At 37.7% G+C, this 27374-nt stretch overlaps 1 protein-coding gene across 1 annotated transcript; it reads left to right on the plus strand.

Moving 5' to 3' along the window:
- Nucleotides 1–3920: 3920 nt before the first annotated feature.
- KNG1 (kininogen 1) lies at nt 3921–27209 on the plus strand. Its single transcript, XM_039850626.1, has 11 exons — nt 3921–4227; nt 6881–6991; nt 8006–8090; nt 10912–11084; nt 12183–12290; nt 16546–16630; nt 17492–17664; nt 22690–22797; nt 22912–22998; nt 24429–24506; nt 26484–27209. The coding sequence occupies exons 1-11, from the start codon at nt 4033–4035 to the stop codon at nt 26562–26564; spliced, it is 1284 nt and encodes a 427-aa protein (XP_039706560.1). The 5' UTR covers nt 3921–4032; the 3' UTR covers nt 26565–27209.
- The last annotated feature ends 165 nt before the right edge of the window (nt 27210–27374 follow it).

The raw sequence follows: 27374 nt of genomic DNA on the forward strand, positions 1-27374 counted from the left end.
AAACCTTACTTTCACATTCAGGATGGGGCAAAATGCGTGTGAGAGAGGAGACAACATGAGAAAAGACAAGTGGAGAGAGGGAAGATCTCAGTGCCACAAGTCGGAAGTTAATTCTCTCACTGGCCAGTAAACCACTTGAGGCACATCTCTGATGCCCTGAAGGTCATTATTTCCTGGAATTAACTCCTTTAATTCTAGCAGCTTTCCTCTTGGTACTTATGCTGTAGCTGGGCATACCAAGAAGGCATGTATTTATCACATAAAGGATTACTCTTATAAAAGTGATCTAAATTCTTTCCTACTTCTTATTTCCAGTTCTCTACATTAATTTTTGAAAAAATAAGTTCTAAATTTAATTATGAAGCAAACGAAGCTTAGGCTATAATTTGCAAAGAAGTTTACAGGCATGAATCATGCCCATAAATTCAGAGGCACCAGAAATATTACTTTATTTTCAGAACACATTAATTTCTATTTCAGATTGTCATCCTACTAGGATAAAATGAAACTTAACCTCAGTCCTTCTTGGAGTTCCTCTATCCTGCTGCTTCCCACATAAAGTTGTGCCACAGTCCAAGACTCTCACATAGTGTCAAGGTGTTTGGGTGGTGGGTACAAGAGGAGCCTGATTCTTCACCACTGGTCCACCAGGTCCCTCTGCTGCGGGATGCTTACTACCCTGTTCACATCATTCTTTGTCTAGGTTATGTGCTATTTCTATTTCCAACTGGGAATATAAGAGTCTCTGTAAGACTACTGATGGACATGTCTGCCCAGAGATATCACATGGCTTTTCTCTTCCTGGGATCCTGCTGCCTTTTAGGCTATATGTCCAGAAAGCAGAGCAAAGGTGTCCTCTGCTTCCAGACCTCCACTCCTCTCTGTTCTTCTCCCAGGCTAGGGACTCTCGAGTCTCAGAAAGTTCTCTCTATTCATTTTTCGATGCCAGGGGACTCTTTTGTTACATTTGAATCACCTTTCTTTTCCCTTCTTTCTAAATCAACCTCAAGCATTTAGACACAAGCTAATAAGACTTTAGATTCTCTCTACCTAACTTACTGAAGCAGTTTCAGGTAAGTGGTAATGGCAGAAGGTAGATTCTAGCGGAGGGGAGTGTGAGGGGGAAAAGCTAAGGATGAAAGAGACTTGTATAAGCTCTTAGGCTGGGAAGAAGGAGGGGCCCACAATGATGGAGAAGCTGAAGGTAGGAGAATGAAGACATAACTGATGATGGAATGGTCCAAGAGAAGTGGAAAGGAGCACAAGGCTGATCATGGCGGGTATTTCGAGTGAAGATTCAGCAACAGGTGGTCAAAAGATGCAAACTTCCAGTTTTAAGATAAATAAAAACTAGGTACATAATGTACAACATGGTGAGTATAGTGAACACTGCTGTTCGATACACAGGAAAGTTGTTAAGAGAGTAGACTCTAAGAGTGCTCATCACAAGGAGAAATTTTTTTCTTCTTATCTTATCTTATAAGACAATTAATGTTAACTAAACCTATTGCAGTAATTTTATAATATATGTAAACCAAAGCATCATGCTATATACCTTAAACTTATATGATGTATGTCAATTATTTCTCAAAAAAACTGGAAAGAAAATAGAACTTGGCCATATATACAGGCAGTGTAATGAGTAGGAAAGAATCTGACTTGAGAGGAGGCCAATCTGGATTCTAATCCTGGTACTACAATTTATTGATTATAAGATCCTAAGAAAGTAATTAAACCTCTTTGGGTCTCTTCTTCCTTCCCTAAAAAATTGGCGTTGGTAGCAGCCCATATCCCTTTCCTCCTTAGAGTACAGCTAGACTTCATTTCTTGGAGCCACACGATAATCCCCCAAATATTTAATAACCAATATGGCACAAGCACTGACCAGCCAAAGCAAATACAACAACCGGTCAGAACAGGCACCAGCCATAAACAATCAGCCCTGCAGAATCACATTCCTTCACGGAGATGTGAACATAGGTTTGGCTGCTTGGATAAAGAGGACAGAAAGAACAAATTCAGGAAGACAAACAAAACAAAAACAAAAAAACCGCAACAGTTTAATAATTTACAGAAGCATTTGAGTAGTGTTTTATAATTTATAAAGTACTTTCACAAACATTGCTTGAGTTATTGGAAATATTACCTAGAAAAATAGGATTGAAAGTTCAGTTAAATACATTTATAATATGCAAACAAAGTTGCTGCAGGTGAATAATGGGGTAAGAAACAATCCCTACTCTAGGGAGCTTACATTGTGCTAGAGGTTTAGACAATATACCATTGATTGCACCTTTTCTAGATTTTTTGTTATAGATAGCTAAAAAAGTGTATGAACGTTTAATGTTTGTTATAGTCAGTAAATTGTGGGACTGGGATGAGAACCCAAATCAGCCTCCTCCAAAGTCACATTCTTTCCTGCTTATTATACTGCCTATATACTCTGCCAAGTCCTGTTTCTGAGTTTTCACTTGAAACACCTGCCATGATCAGCCTTGTGTTCCTTTCTAACTCCTCCTGGACCATGCACCATCAGTCGTGCCTTCACTCTCCCATCTTCAGCTTCTACATCTTTGTGGGTCCCTCCTTATTCCCAGCCTAAGGATTTACTCAAGTCTCTTTCACCCTTAGTTTTATTTCCTACACCCTTACCACCACCACCTGCACCACCACCACCACCACCTGCACACGCACACACACACACACACACACACACACACACACTGAATCACCTTCTGCCGTACCGCACCTGAAACTGCTTCAGTAAGTCGGGGATTCTTAACCATCCCACTCTAATATTAGATATAATTTATAAGAACTAATTACCAGGCCCTGTACCTTTTTCTCATTCACTCCTCAAAAAATCTAGTTAAGGTATTGCAATTTTTCACATTTCCAGGTGAGGAAACTGAGGCTCAGAAAGGCTATATGACCCTGACTTGTTCAGGATCACATAGCAATTAAGTAACAGAGCTAGATTGCAATCAAGGTTAGACTTCCTGCCAAACACATGTTCCTGCCACTCTGCTACAAGGCCACCATTCAGCCCACACTGACCCCTCCTTCTTTCAGAGGCTCTTGGGAGATTGAATTGCCAAGCTAGAGTCCCTATCAACAACAACAAAGAAGCCAAACATCTTTTGGGGGTGAGGAGAGGCTAGGACTTGAAAGCGAGCATCTACTAAGAGCTAGCCCACATCTTGAACCCACCCTTAGACCTCCTCTCCCTCAACAGTCGGACTTTATTAGAAAGGTCACCTAGGTTTGGTGAGTGAAGGACCCCTACATCGACCAAAGCAGAAACAAAAAGCAAGGACAGGGTAAGCAGGGCATAACTCAGCCCATACCTTCTTACACTTCTCACCTGTCTCCTCCACCCTGGGGAGCACTTTTCCTTCTACAACTAACACAATTGAATGGAAAGAGGCTGGCTTGGCCAGAGACCCGATAGGATGCCCACCTTTCAGTTTCAGTTGTGCTGATGTCCTGGTATGAGACTCCCTGTACTCAGTGTGTCCCTGTGCATAGGTTCCCCAGGCATGCAATAGGATTGGTAGCAGCCTGCTTCTCTGCAGCTAGATATCTTGCAAAGAAATTTTATTGAAAGATGTCTGCACATTGTTGCATTGTTGTCACATGTAGTGACCCTCATAAATGGCTTTGGGCAAGTCATTTGGAAAAGAGAATAACAGAGGTGGTTGGTGTTTTTTTCTCTTCCTTTATTAGATTCTGCTCTGATTTACTATATGGAGTTATGTAATCACCTGGAAATGTGTTCTGTGCTCCCACTTGCTTCCCAAATACAAACAGGTCACAACCCCAGTGTTGTAATGTTTCAACCTGAAATCTGCTTAGATAACCCAGCAGAGTCATTTGTCCCTTTCAAACAGGGCAAATAGTGTATGGCAGCAGGAATCCAATCAGGGCCCTGGAGTGCTGAGGCAGAGGAGATAAAAGTCTGAGGAGAGTTAAAATCGCATCCAAGTTGGCTCCCCATTCTTGCTGAAACTCCCAGAGGGAGACTGTTAAATCATGAAGTTAACTGCCATCCTTTTCCTTTGCTCCATGCTGCCGCTAAGTATAACCGAGGAGTACCACTCGCAAGAAATCGACTGCAATGATGAGGATGTATTTAAGGCTGTGGACGCAGCTTTGAAGAAATATAATGATAGAAACCAAAGTGGCAACCAGTTTGTATTGTATCGCATAACTGAAGTCACCAAGACGGTGAGTGAGGCGTGTTTAACCTTGAGGTTGTTTGGGATTACACACACCCAATCACCAAAGAACTGATAATCAAAGGTAGAAGCTTACAGCTCTTAATAAAGACCACTCTCTGGCCTAGGACTGCAGGGCAGGGTATGACTAGTCCTCGGGCCACCAAGGTTGCCTTCCTCTGAGATCAAAGGAGTAGTATTCTATGGTGAAATTAAAGAAAGGTGGATGGAATCATTTGAAAGGGACTGTGCAGTGTGAAATAACCCAGGAACTCAGGCCTCAGCAAAAGGGTTTACTAGATGAGCAGACTTAGACTCAAATACAAAGGTCTCTAGACCTCAAATGGGGAGGGGAATGCTTAAGAGGGTAAATCTAACAAATACTGTATGTGTATGATCTCACTTATAAGTAGAATCTAAAAAAGTCAAATTCACAGAAGCGGAAGGTAGAATGGTGCTTGCCAGGAGCTATGGAGTGGGAGAAATGGGGAGATGTTGGTCAAAGGATATAAACTTTTGATTACAAGATGAATAGGTCCTGGGGATCTAATATACAGCATGGTGATTAGAGTTGATTATACTGTAATGTATACTTGAAATTTGCTAAAAGGCTAGATCTTAAGCAGTCTCACCACACACACACACACACACACACACACACACACACACACACACAGATAGTTGAGGTGATGCTGTGTTAGTTAACTTATTTGTGGTAATCATTTCATAGTGTCTGTATATCAAATCACCGTTGTACACTTTAAATATATACAATTTTTATTTGTCAATTATATCTCAATAAAGCTAGGGTAAAGTGTGGGGTATGTCTATGAAGAGTCAGAAATGAGATTAACATGATTCTACTGCATTAGACAAAATACCTACCATGAAACCACATGGCTGAATGCATCAAGGGTAACAGCAATGTTCTAGTTGGTTTTTAATATTTTTTAATCACTTATTGATGCACTCGGGTTGAAGACAAATCCTGACAGGACATGTGATTCCAAGAAATACAAATCTTTCAATAGTTTAAATGAATTTCACTGTCTCTGAGATGGTTAAACAATTGTTTACTTCAGTGGAAAAAAAAATCCAGCCATTTGACATGATGAGGTTAAAGAAAAAAAACCCAGTGGACATTTTTTTTTTCCTGAAAGTAAAATCGAGCCATTCTGTTTCACAAACTGGTATAGTCATGTGAGTCCTGGTGCCCTCAGCAACATTTTATTGGTGCTATCTTCATTGGCTGACATTAGTGGCAAATGTGTGTGTGTGTGTGTGTGTTTCCTAAAATGTCCATAGAATCACTCTACTTAGCTATGTGGGCATTGTCTATACCACACCACTACTACTTTTTCGAAATCTGAGATCTAGAAGGAACCTCAGAAACTATCTAATTTGACTGTTACCGGAGCAAATGGGGTCTGTCTTCCTTTGCTCACCTGAGTCAAAGAAGAGATATATGCAGGTTTTGCAGCAAAGAAAGTAAGGTTTATTTTAGAGAGTTGCACAAGTCCTGGAGACACAGGTGAGCTATTGCTCTCAACAACCTGCTCCCCTGGCCCCCCCCGGCCCCCGCCACCTCCCACACACATCTAAGGCTAAAATGTTATCCTTAGTGTAACTGAAATGCATTGTTCTCATGATTATAGACCTAAGGCTTAATGATTAAAGGAGCAGGCATACTAAGTCACAATGCCATTATCTGGGCAAAACTAGCTTGAATCAGAAAAAAACTGTATTAAAGAAGTGAAATTTGTGTGCAGTTATAACGCCATCATCTCCCAGATGCAAATATTCTGACCAGCACAGACTCTGAGAGAGTCCTGCCCCACAAGTGAGGAACCCTAGGATCTGGGTTAGCTCTGCCTTTCCAAAGTGGGAGGCTGCCTAAACTATGCTCCATCTACTTGGGGAGGGGGGCTCCCTTCTCTCACCTGTAAAGTGAAGGGCTGGACGACATGACCTGCCAGGTCCTTTTGCTGCTGCACATGCCAGAATTTTGCTTCTGAAAGTTCATCTAACTCGGCACTTTTGCACTTTAAAAGTCTTATTATTTCATGACATACTAGAAAGAAACAGAAAACAAAACAAAGCAAATAAAAATACTAGAATTACCCACAACTAATCACACCATCCAGAGATAACTGTTAACATTTTTTTTCAAAAATGAAACAAGCCCAGGAGCGGGGAGGAGGAAGGTAGACAGGGGAAAAAAATTAAATCATTTCTTCAATTAAATAAATAAATAAAAGAAATAAAATTTAAAAAAAAAAGAAAAAACCCTCTTGTTTGTTTACTTTCTAGTTGAACAAGTAATATGTATAACAAGTAATATGTACTCAGATAATTCAGGAATGTTTGTTTAAAAAAGAAAGGCAAAGATAACTATACGCTCACCACTGATAGACATTTTAACAGCTTTGCTGAGTGACTTTCCAGACTTTTAAAAATCATATACACACATATAAATAGGATACTACAAAAATAGCTAATACTATGGATAATACTTTGTAACTTAAAAAATATATTACGAACATTCTTCTAAGTAAACATTTATGTCTTTCATCATTTTTAATAGATGTTTTGCACTTGTTTAATTAAATCGAGATCAAATATTCATAATCCTACATATCTCTGATTGCTTTTTTTTTTTTTAGGAAAACCCTGACATATTTTATTCCCTCAAGTACCAAATCAAGGAGGGTGACTGTCCTGTTCAAAGTGGCAAAACCTGGCAAGATTGTGACTACAAAGATTCTGAACAAGCTGTAAGTGTGCTGACATTTTGGAGCCTCCAGTTTTCTCCATTGAGCCTGCCAGATTTTTTTACTAGTGCTGGGGACAATGAATAATATTGTTGAGTCTTTTTCTGAGGGATACACATAAACCCTCAAATGTATAGAAAAGTCGAATGCTTGATGTCTGGGTACTTGCGTAGACAGAAGGGGCGTGGAGAGGCTAGCTGTTAAATGTGGAGAAAGCCCTCCCATGAGAAGAGAACTCCAACGACTAATTGGGACAAGTGGACCCAGAGAGACTACAGATCAATACTTGGGCCAAGACTGAGGGCTGGTAAGGGGAGACAATGGGAGCTTCCATTGCACAGGTCTGAGTGTGAATCCTAGTCTGCCTCCAACTGGCTGACCACTCTGAACCCAAGCACTCCCTTTAGAAGGAAGATAAAATTGGCCTTATCTGCTAGGAGGGTAAAAGTAGATACTTTATGTAAAGGTCCCTGTTTTAATAACAATGGCTATCCTAACTAAATGCCAGACATCAGCTTGCCCCACCACCGCTGGTTATTTGGCCTTAATTAAGGCAGACTACAGAAGGTATCGGCTAGGAAAGCAAGCCACTTTTTCCACAGTCCATGGATTCACTGCTTTAATGTCAAAACACCGGCATCCTGTTTGCAGTTCGAACACTGAAGTTGAAAGGTAAGTCAAGAGTAGAGTTTAGCAGGCTAGTTCTAGGGCATTGTGTCCATTTGGGTGGAAAAGAAATATCTCCAGGGCTTAAACAAAAAACTTTTACTTTAAAACCTCACCATTGATGCTGCCTCTTCTCCGATGTCTCCTGAATATCAGTGGCTTATAAATAATAATGATTAGGCTAAAAAAGCTTTCATTCTGTGTCTCAAAACTCTGTTAGAAAAAATCTTGACAAGTTTTTTAAAAAGAAGGAAAGTTATATTTAGCAACAGAACTAGATGCACTTTTCCATTTGAAAGATTAAGATAAATGTTTTAGCTGGTTGTTGTTGTTGTTGTTGTTGTTGTTTAGGCCACAGGAGAATGCACAGCAACTGTGGGGAAGAGAAAGAAAATGAAATTCTCTGTGGCTACCCAGACCTGCCAGATTACTCCAGGTAGCTGACACATCTGGTGGTGGTGCCTTGGGGGAAAAGGAACCATTTCTGTGTGGGGCCAGGAGCACAACATAGAAAAAGCTCCTCCAGAGGGCAGTGGTAGGGATGCCATTTGCAGCTTTGGAGTGGGGGAGGGGAAGAGCAGCGGAGTCCTGAGGCTGGGGCCAGGCTCCCGCCAGTCATCTTCTCAGCACTATCCAGATTCTCTTCCTGAGAGTGGTACTGTAGTAGGTGTGTGCCAGGGCCCTGTGAAAGGACTAGAAGACATAAGACCTGCCTTCAATTGTAGGCAGCATCCTAGAGTGAGAAAAGCACAAGCTTTGAGGCCAGACCTGGCCTGAAATCTTTCAAAAGCTCTTCATCTTTTTCGGCTTCTCTTTTATCTATAAAAGAGGATTGCAATAGTTCATGCGCACAGCATTTTTTAGATTGAAACTAGATGATACCCCTGAAGGTATAATCATAATAATGTACTAATGATAATCAGGATAAAAGTAATAATAGCTAACTTTATTGAGCACTTATAGCCAGGCACAGTTCTAGTCGCTTTACATGTATTAACTTATTTAATTCTCACAACAGTTCTGTGAGGCAAGTATTAATATCCCCATTTTACAGATGAGGAAATGCAGGCCCAACAGTGTTAAGTATTTTGCCTGAGATCTCACGGCTAGTCATGAACAGAACTGGTATAGTAGACTCTCTAAGTATGGAGCAACTCATGAACAGATGTAACCCCGTTAGCTCCTTCCCTCTTGTGGCAGAGGGGCTGGGTACAGAAAAATGGGCACATCTAGGTGACATCAGTCACAGAAGCCATCCCAGATCTGGCCTTCTACAAGATAGAGTTTTAGTATATGAGCCTCCAGAACGGTATCTTCAGCTACTCTCTTGAACCTCACCAGAGTGGCAGTTGTTCTATTCTGGATTTAGTAATCTGTACGGAACCCACAAAAACTATATTTCTCGAGTTTCAGCTCTTGCAAGAAGTTGCATCCCCCCCCAAAAACAGTCCAAAACAGAAAAAAAAATCACAAGTAATTAAAATTCTTTTCCTTGGAGTAGCTTTTTATTATTCAGTGTAAGAACTCTATCTCACAAGCAAATTTTCACATTATCCAGAACACAGCACTTATATACTATGAGAAAAAAAGCTCTTTGCCACACCTTCAGAAATTACTACTAGGTCAACGGTCCCTCATCTGAAACCTTTTTAGTCAAATGGGTTTCAGAATTCAAAATTTTAAATCTTTATTTTAATTTTTAAAAATCTTTCCAGAAATGTTGGGGCAGGATGGAAACCACATTTACATCTTTCCCTAATCCTCTCACCCTTAAAGAGCTGCTGCATCTCTTTCCTTATCCCTGTCAGAACTGCCTTTGAGGTCAAGCGAACCAGCTTCTTGTCTTTTCTCCATCTCCCATTTCACCTCTGTGCTCATCTTTTTTGTTGTTGTTCCCTCATAAGTAATTCTCTCACCTTTCCCATATAATTCTCCTCCAGGTTTTTAACTTTGCCCACTGCCCTGATTCGACATAATTTACGTAAGGAGAGGAGGGGGGAAAGCTATGAATATTTACCCAGTAAATCTTTCTCTTGACATGCATTCTAATGGAGTGAAAACCAAGAAACTGTTACAAGGCGTGCTGTGTTGACCTTGGCCTCCTGGTTCTGCTTGGATCTTACACACTGAGCAGTGAGAGCCTCCTGGGCAAAGAGGCCTAGGACTGACTCCTTTGCGAGTTCCCCCTCTTTACAGCGCGTGCCTCTACTGACCAGCGGGTTGCGGCTATTTATAAACATTACCTGTTAAGTTAATATAAACTCACTGCTGTTAATATTTTACATATTTTATTAAAATCCCTTCAGTGGCTCCTCGTTCTTACAATAGACCATTCTCAATTTACTTCAGGGGTCTCTGAAGACTCTAAAATAATGTGGAGAATGTTGTTCATTTTCCTGGAGAGCGTGCGATAGCTTTCATTAGGTTTGCCAAGATGCCCAAGACCCTTGGCCTCCAGAGAGTATCTCAGACTGACTCAACAGTAAAACTCTTTCTACTGACTGCTCAGACCTCAATCCCCTCTCTCTGCCTCTTGCTCTAAGCTCTGGTGAATGTGCGTACTCGACATCCCTCAGGCTGCCCCTGACTCATCCTGCTTTCTTGGGAGCTGTTTGTTCCTATTCCTCAGGCCTCACACATCATGTTGCCTGGTTGACACTGACTGTACTTTACCTTTCTTGGCTCAGATGTCTTCTCAGAAAAGTCCTTAGCTCACTCTGGGCTCCTTTTCAAAGCTCCTGCCAAATTACATTGAAATGATCCATCTACAGTTCCATCTCTCCCACTTAACATTGCCCAGCTCCTTCAAGGCAGCGACCATTACCAACAAATTAACATAGCCACATAGTCTAGCTCAGTGCCTGGCATATTACAGCAGGTACAAAATATATATTTCTTGGATTGAATTGATGCAAAACGTATCATACCCTGAACCAGGCTTCAAGGAGCTTTAATTAACAATGAAAACTAAATCACGAGATATCTGTAATGACTTTTTTATAAGGGGATAAATTCATATATTCTATAATTTAAAATAATTATGCACAGTAGTATGTATATAAGATGTTTCTAAGAGAATGATAGCTTTTTTTCCCTCTGACTGAAAAGCAGTCTTGTCTTCTCTTTAATTAATGCATACTAGGACTTACTGGAAAATTTGTTTACCAGGGCCTTCGAAATTTTCTTACGTATTTAGGGCAATGTATCTGAATGTAGGTTTTGCTTATTAACTGCTCTTTTGCCTATTCTTTGTAAAGCCGAGGGCTCTGTGGTGACATCCCAGTACGACTGCCTTGGCTGCGTGCACCCCATATCAACTGCCAGCCCTGACTTGGAACCGGTTCTGAGATATGCCATTCAATATTTTAACAACGACACTGATCATTCCCACCTCTTTGCTCTTAAAGAAGTGAAAAGGGCCGAGAGACAGGTTTGCTCTTTAATTTTTCATTTCTCAAAGTATTGTGAAAATTTGTTAGCTCCTTATGTTTAAGGTTTCATTACCTAAAATAAACCATTGGCTAAGGAAAACGTGATTCCACGACTGGTGGTGAAGGAGCTCTTTTATGTTCTCATCTGAGGCAAAGAGCACAGGAGGCAAAGAGCTTTCTCTTCAGTCAAAGTGATTCGGATATTGCAATATGGAAATGGGAAAAGGGTGGCTAACAGACACCTTCCTTTGAGATTGGTTTTAATAAATGGGGAGTCAGCATACGTGTTCTTCTTAAAGATGGTAAAATGAAAAAGCTTTCTGGCCTTAAGGTTTTAAGAAAACTATAGCATCACCTAGCTATAATGTGTCAAAAATGGCTCTGAAATATTAAAGTATACCTAAAAAGGTTGGCACAAATTTCTCATTACCCTCTAAATTATAGTTTCCATATTATCAGGAAAAAAAAGTAAATACTTGTAAATCTGCTCTTTCCATTGCCTTGGTTCACTGTCTTTCCTGACAGTTGACTATGTCTCTAATTATGAGGGACTCACTTTGGTCAGTCACTCCCTGTCTTTAATAGATCTTCTAACTTGCCTTCATGCAAGACGCATGTTCTACTCAATTATGTCCATACGGAACAATCAGAGTGGGACTAGCCCGGGATAAAGCAGAGAAATTTTATTATCTGACAATCTGGGAACCTGAGAACCTACCAGTAAAGGCCACTCTAGTTCCAAAGTTTTCTTTCGCCATCTAGAAGAGCATTATTAATATTTTATAAAATTCAATAGAACATTTATTTTTCTGCTGTCTGGCAGGAAATACAGCAACTCCATCTATATATTGTTTTTCATTTTCAGATGTGTAGGAGTGTGTGTGTGTGTGTGTGTGTGTGTGTGTGTGTGTGTGTGTGTTGAGGATGCGAGAGTCATAAAATGCTCAATATTTATTTGGTCATGACTTTTGCCTAGTAATAATAATAGTTTATATTTTTGATCACTCATGACATGCCAGGCAGTATACTAAGCTCCTCATAACACTGTGAATGATGTTTAAACTGCCCTGTAAATATTCAATTCAAAATTGTTTTAGGTGGTGGCTGGATGGAACTATAAAGTCACTTATTCAATTGAGCAAACTAATTGTTCCAAGGAGAATTTTCTGTCCTTAACTCCAGACTGCAAGTCTCTTCTCAACGGTGTAAGTAGGCAAAAACCTAATTATAAATGTCTCAGCATTTTGTGTCCAGTATTTACAGGTGTGAGAACTCTTAGCTATGTAGGAAGACTTGGTCACTAAAATTTTAGATGGCATTCACCAATTCACAGTCACATTCCCTTGTGTACTCTGAAGCTCATGTCACTGTGCAAACTGCCTTACCTACTTGGTCAAAAAAATCTGTTCATTTAACAATAAGCATTTACAGATATAGCCTGGAACTAAAAATAGCCTGAGATAAAACGATGCCACAGTCAAGTTTGTCTCTTCGTGTCTTCACACTTTTCTGTCTCTCTTTCTTCCTCTCGTGCTCCAAGTCCTTCTGGTGCTCCCAAGTGCTATCTAGTACAATCCCTCACTTCACACTTGTCTCTGCTTCTTTTCTCACTTTCCCTCCTGTACCTTTATCTTTCTTTAATAAACACATCCTGTATTTGTTTTGGTAAACTGCAACTAACTTCACAAATCCCAATATTTACCTTGGTCAACACCGGTGCTTCAATTTTAGATTGTTAAAGAATTAAACACCTGGAAAGTGACACTTTCTAGAATAATATCTTGTTATCACAACCAAAATTATGCTAAAAGAATGTATCTCAAGGTGGCAGAAGTTAGTGCGTGTTCGATAACTAAGGTATGAAGACCTTCCCATGTATATTTGCGTTTTAGCAGAAATCTGTGCTTTAAGCAAAAGATTCCTGAAAACCCTTTATTCATTCTAATTCTAAAATTCTATTATATGGGAAAAAAATGAGAAATCCAAACAGTAAGATGTTAATTTCAGCATTATTATTAATAAAAAAAAACATTGGAAATATCTTATATTTTCAATTTTAGCTAATGGTTAAGTAAATTACAATTTGTCTATAAAGTAGAATATGTGCAGCCATTAAAATTACGTTTGCAGAGTTTTTGATGACTTAGTAAAATGATTATAATACGTTAAGTAAAAACAAAAAACAAAAAAGCAGGATACAAAACTATACATACAAATTCATTCAAATGTATAATGTAAGTATTAAAAGTGATAGGAAACAAATATGCCAAAATATAAAATATACTTAACTTTCAGTTGGAACCGTGGGTGCTTTTTCTAATCCTTTATACTTTTTGGAACTCTTCAGTACTTCCCAATATATCTAATCAAGTATATATATATTTCATAATTGGGAAAAAAGTAAAAAGGACACTATTAAGAAAGTAAAAAGACAACCTACAGAATAGGAGAAAATATTTACAAATCATATATCTGATAAGGGTTTAATATGCGGAATACGTAAAGAATCTCTACAATGTAACAACAAAAAGGCAATAAACCCAATTTTAAAATGGGCAAAGGACTTAAATAAACATTTCTCTAAAGAAGACATACAAATGGTCAATAACCACATGGAAAAATGCTCAACATAATTAGCTATCAGGGGAATGTAAGTACAAACCCTAATGAGAGGCCACTTCACATCTAGAGAATGGCTATAATTAAAAAAAAATTGGAGAATAACTAGTATTTTGGAAGATGTAGAAAAATTGAAACTTTTGTACATTGATGATGGGCATGTAAAATGGTGCAGCCACTGTGGAAAAGAATTTGGTAGTTATTCAAAAAGTTAAACATAGGGTTTACGAAAACTATTGGAAATAGCGGTGATGGTTGCACAACACTGTGAATATAATTAATGCCACTGAATTATACATTTAAAAATGATAAAAGTAGCAAATTTTATGTTCCATATTTTTTACCATAATATATATAATCCTCTAAAAACATATGCTCTAGCTACTACCATTTAACTTTGTCAGTTCGAATGGCCTGGCTTTTTAAGCATCTATTCACACCCTCTGTTTTTTATGTTTAGTTAGCCATTTGAGATTATATAGGCCTAAATGTTACCTTGCTTTAATATTTCTGCATCTGTTTGTAAGGTCTCGATTTAGTTTTCTCTTTGCTGCACAGAGAGGTGCAACAGCTGGTTGGAGTCACAAAGCCAATCAAATTTTTAGTGTAATTGCTCTGAGCCTCCACTTCCTCATTTGTAAAATAGCAAAGAATAATAGCTAGCACCTGTCTCACAGTTCGTTACAAGAATTAAAGGACATAAAATATAAATGAAATATTTTGCCCACATCGGTAAGAGTTAAGGCCTTGCCACTCAAAGTTTAGTCCCTGGATCATCAGCATCACCAGAGAACTTGTTAGAAAAGCAGAATCCTAAACTCCACCCTACACCTACTTAATCTTCATATTAACAAGATTCTCAGATGATTCATTTGCATACTAAGTTTGGAAAAGCACTGATTTAAGAGATTTCATGAGTAGTTCTCCTCAGGCCATATTGTACATTAGAATCACTTGGCCAGCTTTAAAAAGTACCTATTCCTAGGCCACTCTCTCAGTCTAATTTGATTGATCTGGGGTGGGTTTCTGGAGTCAGAATGATCTAAAAACTTCTCAGGTGAATCAAATATGCTGATAGAATTGAGACCCTCTGGGCTACTTCTCCCCATCCAAAATTAAGGTATTATAAATGTGGTATTCCCCATATCTTTAAAAACTATAACATTTATTATACATGTGTTTCCTTATTGAAAATATACATTTATAGAAAACTTCAAGATGATACAGAAACAAAATATATATATATATTGAACCATATACCAAATACCCAAAGGTATCTGAGTGTATTTCCTTCTTGTACATTTTTTTAGGAAGGATATAGACAATTTTTAGTGATATTTTGTATTTTGATAGTTGTAATTATTTTATATGCTACATTTTTTCACCTAAGAATTTTTATATGTCATTAAAACACTTGATAGACTCGCTTTTAAATAACTGTATAGTATCTCAATAAAGGTACTGTAGATTTTTTTTAAATTACTTTCCTATACTTGGGTTATTTTCATTTTTTATTATAATTAATAACTCACCAAATATATTTTGAGAATAAAGCTATTTCTGTATTTGGTATATTTTCCTCAGAATAAAGTCTCAGCTTTATACATAATATAAAACTGTACAAAATCTCTTACAACTCTTGATATATAGGTTGACTATCTGCCAAATGCACCAATTTTTGTTCTATTGGCAATGTATACCCTTAATATAATTCAGTATTACTTTTTAAATATAGCTAATTTTCTAATTTCATAGACAAAAGCACTTTTGGTTTCCATTGTCTCAAACAGCAGTGCAGTTAATATGCATTTATTTAACCATTATATTTTCATATGTTTGTTAGAAATTGATGGCTTTTGTTTTTATTTTTTATATTTTTCCTTATCCAAAGAAGACCCTAACTATTTAGGCAAGTGTATTTAGATTTCCAAGTAGTTAGTTTTTTGTTCATTTGTTTAAACTTACAGTATTAATTTTAGAGATTTTTTTTTTCTTTTTGGTGCTGAAGTCTAAGAACATGGCCTATACTGTTTTTGATTTGCAAAATTTATTGAGCCTTTTTTGTGACCTAGTATAAAAGCAGTTAAAAATATTAGCATCATAAATATAAAAATATCACTTTAAATCATGTGTAGCATATGAAAATAGCACTTAAATAATTTTTTATTATGTTACTCAATTCTTCTATGACCTTAATTATTTTTTTATCCATTTGGCCTGTCTTAGATTTACAGTTGTGTATTAAATTTTTCCACCACAATTATTATCCATTTGTATTCATATATCTATTTTTTGCTTTGTGTATTTTGATTCTATGCTTCTAGACTATATATTTTATAAAAATGAAATTATCTTTTCTACTACTTTCACGAGTTTTTTATTACCTTGAATTTTACTTTGTCCAATATTAATAATACTTTAGCTTCTTTTTGTTTATATTTGCCTCATATAGTTTTGCTCATCTATTATGTTTAATCTTTATCTTTTTTATTATAAGATATTTTTCTTAAAAATGTAATACATTGAATTTGTTTTTGACTTAATCTGAAAGTTAGCCTTTCTAAAAGGAAATTTTACTCATTTACTTATATAATTATTATTCCTATACTATTATTCCTATTCTTGTCATCTTATTTCATGTTTCTGTGTGTTTGCATATATGTGTTTGTTGTTGGTGGTGCTATTACCTAATTGTTTCTTATTCTCTCTTTTGCCACTAGACTATGTTTTGTTTTGCTTTCTATGCAAAGTTGACATCCTATATTTCATTTTTACTAGTTGTTTACTTTAAAGGTTCTTAAAATGTTTTTAATTTATTCACTTATCCTTTTTAAAAACTAGGATATCGGTGAATGTACAGATAATGCATACATGGATATTCAGCTAAGAATTGCTTCCTTCTCACAGAAATGTGACATTTATCCAGGTATGGGTTAATACAAGTTTGTACATGTTGGTCTCAGACAACTGGCTAGGTCTTTTCATAGGAATTGTGCTTTGGGTTTCATGATATGACGCAAAGTCTATATGACCAAAGGACCTTATTGAGAGCACTATACCCCATTTCTTCCCAGTTATGCTGTAGCAGGTGCAGTGGAGACTGCTCTGCAAATGGAAAGAAGGGAATATGGTTGCAGAAGGGAAAATGTATGTTCTCTAGGCAAAGCTGGCCTTCAGGTACAAAGTCAGCTGGTCTTCCTTGTGTACAAGATGTCCCTACATCAGGTGTTGTAAATTGGGGAAGCTGTATCTCATTTTTAATCACTCAAAATATTTTCAGTTAAAGATTATTTTTCCCTGCATATTATAGTCAGGGGTGGAGGGATGGATAGCACAAATTTATGGTCAAGTCGGTATTTCTTAACCAATAGTTGGCTTTTCTCATACTTGAAAGATAGTTGTATACATTCCACAATGAAAAGCATTACTGAAGCTGCCTGCTCACCAGAATCGTAGGACTTAAAAATTTTCCACTAGAGAGTCATTCCTTTAAGTTAAGCATTGTTCTTTAGACTTTCCATCCAACATGTAAAAACTTAGGAAAAGTGCAGCATGTTGAGTCACTAACACCCTCCAATTGAAGATTTCTCTAAACACACTTAGCTCTGAAGAAGGGAAAAAAGAAGAGGCAGTAAGGTGAAGGTCAGATAAACTCAACCCACTCACTACTGGGCCTTGAGCTGCCACGTAGCCCTCTATAAATGGACGCTGGATCATGTGTGGGGGAGGTAGTAGGCTAGACTGCTCCTTCAGAGCGCACGCTGACTTAAAGCCTGATTTCTTTCAGCGGAGGATTCTGTACCACTACGTACCATGATTTGCGCTGGTTGCCCCAAAGATATACCTGTTGACAGTCCAGAGCTGGAGGAGCCTCTGACTCATTCCATCACAAAACTTAATGCAGAGAATAATGGAACCTTCTATTTCAAGATTGACACTGTGAGCAAAGCAACAACACAGGTCTGTGAATTATGCTACAAAAATAGTGATATTATAGTCTGTGTGCAGATTGCTTACTAATTTTGCCACGATCTTGGCTGTAGAGAAAGGGATTTGAATTTCAATCTCAGCCTCACTGTTTGCTTATCATGTGATCTTGAACAAATCATCTAAAACATTCTCTCTGTCTTCTGTCTTTAAAGGACTGGGGTGAGGATCAAATAGGATAATGTATGTTAATCACTTTTTAAACTCTAAAGTGCTCTATAAATCTAGCAACTACTAAGTAATTAATAAAATTTAGGACTAGAAAAAGCAGGATTTATCCTCTGCATTTCTAGACTCATTTCTTATGGTAACATCCCTTAGTACCTTGGGCTCAGCCACATCATTCGTCTATCATTGCCCAGACTCTCTTCACACTCTCACTTCCATGTCATTTCTCCCACCTGGGGTGTCCTTCCCATCTACAAATGGGGTGTCCTTCCCATCTCACTGGGGATTTGCCTTTTCTTCCATGCCCTGTCAATAGAGGATAAGGAGCATCCTGGTTTGGAGGTCAGGAGACCTAGCTCTACCACAGCAACAGCCACGCATGTCTTGGGTGGACCCTGGAAGTCAGTCACTCAGACTCACCAGCCTTTGTAGCTTCATATGTAAAATAAGTGGCTGGAAAAGAAGAGCCCAAATCCCTGCCAATTCCAACAGCCTATAACCAATGTATTCTCAGACAGATTCCTATTATAGAGCCTCAAAATTGGCCTCCCTAAGTATAAGCTGAAGAAAAGTAATCAAAATAGAACCAAACTGTTAGAGCAAACCAACATGATATTTATAATCTGATGAAAAAAAATCTCATTTGAAATAGTTCATACTTTTGGCTCAGTAATTGAATTTCTAGAAATCTAAAATAGAGTCTTTATATGCAGCGATACTCATTGCAGCTTTAACTATAAAAGAAAAAACCGTAAACTGTCAAAATGATCAATATATAGAAATGATCAGATAGTATCTGGCATATTCTTACAATGGAGTATTAAGCAGCAATTTTAAAGCATCTTTGTGAGGAGTCCTTGATGTAGGAAATGCCTTGTGATTAAATATGCAGCGAACAAAGATGCCATAAAATTGAATATACATTTCGTTGTTGACTGTGGTATTAAAAAGTACAGAAAACAATACTAAAAAAAAAAATACAAATGCCTGAGACTGACTATTCACGGTGGTAGCTTTAGATGATGGCACAATGAGCTATTTAGTTTCATCTTCTAATTTCCTGTATTAGTTTTATTACTGGAAAACAAAAACCTAAGCAAATGGTATTAAAATAAGTCAAAACTGACACTTTGATCTCTCCCAGATTTCTTTGGCACATGATCCATGTTAGGCTTACTTGAAGAGTACAACAATCCATGATACTCGTGTTTGTCAGCTTTTCTTTTCACTTTATATTTCTGCTTTCTTGTGAAATTCTCTTATTCTTAATGATGCAGGAGTAGTCCAGTAGTCCATTATATATTGCATGTTTGTTGTCAGGAAAGAACCACTCATTCTCAAGCATGACTATCTAGTCCCCTAAGTACTTACAGTTCTCTGTAAATTAACAAATCAACATTATAACGTGTGTGTGTGTGTGTGTGTGTGTGTGTGTGTGTGTGTGTGTGTGTGCGTGTGTTTGGGGAATGACAATTGGTAATGCTGCCAATTGAAGCAAACTGACGTTCCTTCAGTTGCCAAATCAATTTGGAATAGTGTGAGAATCTCAAACTTACTTTTAAGAGATGAATCTTTGCTGATTTCTGCATTTAAAGAGAGCATTTTGGTTGTTCTGACATAGTCATTCAAGGCAGCCTTGGTGCAAGCAACCAAGTTACTGGAAACCATTTACCAATTTCCAAATGAACAATTTTCCAAATTGCTAAAAATTTATTTTACAGATTTAGTCTTTCTTTGGCTTTGCATATTTAGTCCTATTTGGATTTATGTCCATTCCAAGTTGGGTTCTTATTTTATTTCAGATACCAAATATTTCTTAAAATTTCCATTTGCACATGTGAATAATTGTAATTTCTGTCATAGGCCATTTATTTTGCCCTGCCCCTACTACTTCTGTCCCTGCCATTGTCAAAGTTCCTCCCTGTCCTTGCTCAGATAAATATACAAGGTATCTGTGTGTGTATATGCAGGAATTTTTCCTTTGACAAAGTACAAGAAATGTCAAGGCATATGTTTATATTTAAGACTGATGCAAATTGCCAAATCACCAAACAATTTGTAATTATGCCAATTTACATTCACATTGCCTGAGTATAAGACTCTGGTTGATCATCTTGATTTGAGTTACATTCCTACCAACAGTGATTGAAGCTGCATACTTCCTACACCTGGTCAACACTAAGTATCATCACTATTTTTCATCTTTACCAACATATGGAAGATTGAAAATGCTGTTGCAATGCTTTTTAATGTGCATATTTTGATTATTAATGAAGGTAAACTTTTTTTTCAGAATTAATGACAATTTTAATTTCTTTTCTAAAATACCTATTCATGTCTTTTGTCCATTTTTTGTGTGTTGGGCTTTGTATGCACAAAAATATTAATTCTATACTATATTTTTTCCCAGTTTGCCTTTTTACTTTGCTTGAATCAGTTTTTATTTTGTCTAGTCAAATTCAGAACTTTTTCCTTCTTTTAGCTTTTCTTCCTCTACTTTTCATCTAAGAAAGGCCTTCTTCACCCTGAGATCTGATGGATATTTATTTGTATATTTTGAGTTTATTCCTTTAATTTAAAATTTTAAATGCATTTGGAATTTATTTTGCTATATGCTATTCTCTACTTTATTTTTATTTTTTACCCCTCTTTAATTTCCCCCCACCCTCACTTCCACCTCTGACTTACGGATTTTACCATCTCCCTTTTTAAGAACTGGATCTCTGAGGGCAGGGCATCTCCTCCCATGTGCTTGGGATGCGCACGTGGGGCTGGTGCACCCTGGGTATGGTCCGTGGCTCCACCTGGGGCAAGAACCCAGGACCTTCTGTGTGTAAAGCAGATGTGCTAACCACTGCACCATAAAGCCACCTCTATTGTCTACTTTAAAAACAAAACTTGAGCAGGGTGAGTTAAAGCAGGGAAGACTTCTGATAAGAATGACACCTGATAATAATGGCAATATGGATACGTTCTTGAGGCCTTCAGATGTAAAATGTTACTAAGTCTATTTAATTCCTCCCTTCTGGACCCTGAATAGATTTGTGTCACATATTGTCAACTTTCTTAGGCAACATTACCTTGATCAACACTACTGTAAAAAAAAATGCATTAAGGTGTAATCTAAAACAAGCAAGAAAATTTGTGATCACCAAAATATAGATTCTAAAACTCTCTTAGAACTTTCCTCCCCACTTACACACACGCCTGGAGTTTTAATAGTTATTTAACCATGTGTAGATGGTGAGGCGGGGCAGGGAAGAAATTTAAATCATTTCTTCAATTAAAGAAAAAAAAAATTAACCCTGTTTCACCAGCAAAACAATACCCAAAAAGGTAGAGGAGGAGTTTAGTCCTGCCTATGACTCTGCTCTCTTCATCCTCCTCCCACCACACTTTCTCCATGCTTTTAAAAAACAGAGAGATAAGGAAGACTGTTGCGGTTTGATTTTCCAGATGAGATTATACTATCACCCTGTAACTTTTAAAAATAATGGTCATTTCTCCAGGTCAACAGATGTATTGATGTCTTTTGTGATAGCTACATAATATTACACACACACACACACACACACACACACCACACGCACACACACACACACACTGTTATCCTGCTCACAGTACCATATAAAATATCATAAACTGGGTGCCTGACACAACAGGAATTTAATTCTCACAGTTCTGGAGTCTGGGAAGTCCAAAAACTAGCCAGTTTGGTTCCCTGGTGGGGGCTCTCTTTCTGGCTTACAGATGGCCACGTTCTCACTGAATCCTTTCATATTTCAGAGGAAGAGAGAGCTCTGGTCTCTCTTTGTCTCCTTTTAAGGAGATAATTCCATCATGGGGCCTGCACCCTCATGACCTCATTTAAACTTAATTACCTCCCAAGGGCCCTATCTCCTAATACCATCACAGTGGAGATTAGGACTTCAGTGTATAAATTTGAGGAGGGGAGACACATCCAGTTCACACACACACACACACACACACACACACACACAAATCTTAGAATTAAATACTGAATAACTGGGTCTAGAAATTGGATCACATCAACTAACTTTTAACAATAATTTGAGATCATTTTACCAAGAATATTTTTTCAGGTGTAAAAGAGATATAAAATATGACATTTTAAAAATGACTGAAAAAACTATGCTTGGGATTTTGTTGAAGTTAGAGTATTTTAAAAAGCATGAGTTTAACTTTTTAAATAAATAAAGTGTATCCTTGTAGACAAGAAAAAAAAAGAGAGGGGGCACAAAATGTTACTTGTGGAGACAGTATCGCCTAATGATTAAAATTTTTGCTAAATATTGAAATGGTTTCTTAATATAAAAAAAATTAAGAGATGCTAACTAGAAAATCCAAATAATTTTCCTAATCACATAATTTAATCCACGTAATTTCTGTACTGGTAGTAGTAACTCAGAATTTCTCTGATTCAAGATTTGGTAGGACAATAAGGCATATTTAAAGAAAATGTTTAAATTTTTCTTCCTATTCTTCCTAGATTCTATTACAGCTTGAGCTCTTGAATGACTAGTGAATTTTACAGCTATTGAACAATAAAACTCAGAAAAATATAAAAATAAAAAATTATAGCCTGCTTTTCTTTTTTCATTTAGAAAAGAAAGTGAGACCAACCAAGAGACACATGCATACAAACCGAAAGTTTTGTCTTAATCAATTTGTAGTTTTTTGTATAACTCTCATTTGGTCAGTGTAGAATTAAAATTTTAATATTCTCCTCTAAAAGCCCTTAGGGTTAAAACATATGATTTATTATACAATATTAATTAAGCATCTACTTTGTGCTAATTAATTTTCCAGGTGGTGGCTGGAACAAAATTTCATATTGAGTTCACGGCCAGGGAAACCACATGTTCCAAGGAGAATAATGAAGAGTTGACTGAAAGTTGTGAGATCAATAAATTTGGAGTAAGTAATGCAACTGTCTACTTATTTCCTGAAAATCTATTTGATGTTTTATACTTATTTAAGTATCTCATCAATAACACTGTTCTCTCTTTTGGCTTCCGTTTTCATGGATAGCAAATTCTGGATTGCACTGCTGATGTTTATGTGGTACCTTGGGAGAAAAAAGTTTACCCTACTGTCAAATGTCGATCACTAGGAAAGGTATGATTTTAATTACAATCAGTTTAGGTCACTTTTGCAATTCCGAAAAGTCCTATTCTGGGGTTGAAAATGAACCATTATTTAAGCAAATTGGGAGACTCTCTTTTCTAAAATGGGGAGAACTCTCACATTTCTATGCTGATCTCTCTTTTTTTATGACTAGAAAGAAGAACAGCAGTCCTCTTGTTTAGTAAGTGTCCCATTGTTTAGTAGGCTCTTAGTGAAGTGCAGCCTCTGCTGTGGAGAGCTAACACTACTAGCTATGCGGCTTCAAGGTGTGTCTGAGATGCTCCACTGACACCTGCTTACATTCTAGGAGCTTGGGAGAAATGCAGATCTCAGATCCTATTCCACATCTACTGAATCAAAATCTGCATTTTAACACAATCCCCAGGGGATTCATATCTTTGTTCAAGAGAGAGAAGCATTAGTTTGTATCATCTTTTCTAATTCTTAAGAGAACCTTGAGAGGTGAGTAATACTTTCCCCATTGTCAAGGATGAGACAGTAAAAATTACAAAGATGCTGAGGTCCTACAGTGAATAATAACACTATGAAGTGTTTCCTCTGTCCCAGGCCCTATACTGAGGACTTCACATATATTTTTCTCCTGACAACACTATGAGGCAGGTGCTGCTGTCATTCCTATTTTAGAGATGAGAGAAGTGAAGCTAGTGGCACTCAGACTGAAATCTAGGTCAAGTCAGAGCCCTCCCTGTTACATGATGCTGATAACTAATAGGGTCTGGCTTGTCTGACTCCAAAAACCAAGCTCTTTGCACCACAAGACACTGCCTCCATGTTCTCATCGGTAGTGCAAGTATAGGTAGAAATAATCCACAAATCCATCTCTTAAATGCAAGTTGCCTCTTCTTCCCTTTTTCTGGTTTAGTTTTTTGCCAAGTATAGGTATGTATGTAGTTTAACATGAACATTATGCAAAAGGTGTATTTCAAGCTCGTGAACATGTCCTAATATGTTTCAGCCCAACAAAATGATTGTGGATATGCTCCATATATATTTGGGTCATAAAGCCATTCAGGGTCTTTTGGGATAAAAGCAATAATTGTGCTAATAGAAATAGTATCAATTAATAAATAATGTGCCATGGTTTTACATAATCATAGGCTTAGAAGTTACCCTAGAGATGTAGTTTTGTCTTCCAATTTTTCCAGATAAAGAAAAAACTTTCCAGCTTAGAGGAGTATTATTAAGAACAATAAGCAATTTCCAAAAACTATAAAATCAATCAAAAGAGGAAAAAATATTATGTATTCTCATCCTTTCTGGAATATTAATACAGTATTTAAAATATGGCAAAGACTTGCTCTGCTGTAAACCAAGATAGCATTGCCAGGTCTCAGTCCCTTCTTTCTGCATTGATAGTGTGGTTTTCACAGTAATACATTCATCTTAATATTTCTGTTTAGACCTCAATGCTGAAAAGGCCTCCAGGTTTTTCACCTTTCCGATCAGTACAAGTGGAGAAAACAAAAGCAGGAACAACTGTAAGTTCACCCCACACTTCCATGGCACCTGTACAAGATGAAGAGCAGGATTCAGGAAAAGAACAAGGACCCGCTCGTGCACATGGCTGGGGCCATGAAAAGCAAATAAAGCATGGCCTTGGTCAAGGCCATAGACATGAGCATGACCAAGGCCATGGGCATCAAAGGGGACACGGCCTTAGCCATAGACTTCAAAAGCAACATGGCCTTGGCCATGGACATCAAAGGGGACATGGCCTTAGCCATAGACTTGAAAAGCAACATGGCCTTGGCCATGGACATCAAAGGGGACATGGCCTAGCCCATGGACATAAACATGAACATGGTCATGGCCATGAAAAACATAAAAATGAAGGACAAAACAATGGAAAGCACGATGGTCGGAGAACAGAGCATTTGGCAAGTTCTTCTCAAGATAGTACTACATCTTCTGCACAGACACAAGAGAAGACAGAAGGGCCAATACTCCTCCCTTCTCTAGCCCAGCCAGGTGTAGCAGTTACCATTCCTTACTTTCAGGACTCAGATCTCATTGCAGCTATGATGACTAACGTACCACCAACTCCCACAGAGAATGATGATGCCTGGATCCCTGACATCCAGATAGAGCCAAATAGCCTTTCATTTAACCTGATATCTGATTTTCCAGAAAGCTCCCCTAAATGTCCTGGACGCCCCTGGAAGCCAGTTAATGAAATGAATCCAACTGTAGAAATGAAAAAAATTCCTGATTTCGATCTCTCTGATGCTTTTTATTAATTTATGCAGCCATAGGTGTTTCTTTGACATTTCATCATCCCCTCTCCCCATCGTAAAAATATCCTGATATGATGCACCAAAAACCATGAAGCTTCAGAACAGCCTAGAGAGAAGTGGTGAGACTCCCAATGGGGTACTGTCAATTTCTATGGATGACATAAAACTGTGTGCAGAATTCTAAATCCTTTCTGAGTCTTCCTCACAAGTTTTCTTAACTAGCACAGAAAATGGGCAAACGAATGTGCCTTGTGGCCTACTGCAGTTTGCTTTTCTAATAATGAATGTGTATCTTAAAATGAACATCACCGATTTTCATACAAAGATTCTTAACATTCTGAATGGACCATGACATCTGGTCCCTGAACACATGTGAAAACAAGGGAAGTCAAGAGACTGAATGCTCAACTTCTAAATGGGGGAAAAATGATAATAAAAGCCACCAGAGGTCAAAGAGGGGCAACAAGAAAGAAAAACCGATTGGCTAAAGGGAGGACAGGGGGAAATAAATTAATTGACTTTCTGTTTTCAAAATGGGCTAGTTATATCAAATAGTTACTCCCACTTGACAAAGGCATTCTCATAATTCTCTGAATGGAAGTGTTTCTCATAAATCAGTAATTTCTGTTTACTCATTAGCTATTCTTTGCAACAAGGCTTCCAAATGAGAGTGTTCTGTTTATTTCTTTCTGAGACGAGAATGAGTAATCCTTAGTTTTCAGTAGCTCTGAGTTTAATCATAAGAATGGAAAGCAGAAGAAGTAATATAGAGGCAGCCCTGTGAAGGAAGTCTTTTTTTTATAATTGACAAGGGGATATCACAAGATGTGATGCAAATTTTGTTCAGAAATTTTATGAGGAAATTCCTCTCTAGGCACACTTTATTATCACGTCATCTTTTTGCTACGACATTGAAGAGCACTGATTTTTGTAAAAAAGAACAATATGATTGTCCTCGGTTGATTCTAATGGGAGGGAGGCACACATTTGTTTTGCCTGGAGACATTAGACAGGGCTTAAAACAGCTACACTCGCCTGTGGATGCCTGTGTCACTGGCTGTATTTGAGCCTCTGAGTTTTCATTTCATCTCAAACATTATCTGTACTTATAATTAAAGAACCAATGTTGTCAAGAAAAAGCCTCACTTTGTCCACTGGTTGCTTCACTTTTCTCTTATCGAATGAGAACATCAGATTAACGGAGTTTTATCATACTTACAGAAGCTCCTAAGTTCCTGCGAGTACAAGGGCCGACCTCGAAAAGCAGAGGCAGAGCCAACAGCTGAGAGTGAGGTCTCTTAACCAGTGGGCAGAATCTCCACACCTGGCACAATAGCCCCAACAACCTCTGTCAGCAGCCCTGCATGGAAGGACAAGAAGATGGGATAGAATATAAATAGAGAAGAATGTCATTTTATCATTCTGTTGCTGGGTGAAATAAAATTTGGTCTTATGTTCTCACACCTGGTTAATTTACAGTAGGCTGTTTTCAGCCATACCCCTCCTGCAGCAAAGTCCAGTTGATCAGAGAGCACGTTCTGCCATGGAAGCTCACAGTCTAGTTCTGGAGCACTCTTGCTAACCAAGACGGGAATCCCTTCTGTGAGCCTTCCCTACCACCAAGATGTCATCGTGGATGCCAAATCAAGGGTTAGGGGACCATGTTTCCACTAACAATTTAAGAACCATCTCTCTACCTTCCCCTCTTTTTCCTTCTCCTGATTTCTAGTCCAAAACTAAGAATAAGTTGACTTATTTGATTGTTTTTTATGATCCAGACAATTACCAAAAAAGAAAAAAATCTTTGTTAATACGATGTCTACCAACTTCTCATTTTCAGAAAGTATCTAACCTCAAAAACATTTAAAGAAAATTTAAAATTATTTTTCTGACATGAGTAAAGGACAAAACAGAAAACCAGTAGAATAAAAAGTAATAGAGATTCTACTCTGATTTGGTGTGCCTATGTGGATGATGGGAGGTGGGCAAGCTGTATGATTTCCAAGGGCTCTGCCAGTCTTTGTTTCTGACATCACCTCGTGGAGGTGGTGTTCTATACCTGAAGGATTACCTGCTCCGAAAGAAGCACCGGCACAGCATATATTTCCCTTC

The sequence above is a fragment of the Pteropus medius genome, unplaced genomic scaffold (assembly GCF_902729225.1).
Source record: "Pteropus medius unplaced genomic scaffold, Ma_sr-lr_union100, whole genome shotgun sequence".
Lineage (NCBI taxonomy): Eukaryota > Metazoa > Chordata > Mammalia > Chiroptera > Pteropodidae > Pteropus > Pteropus medius.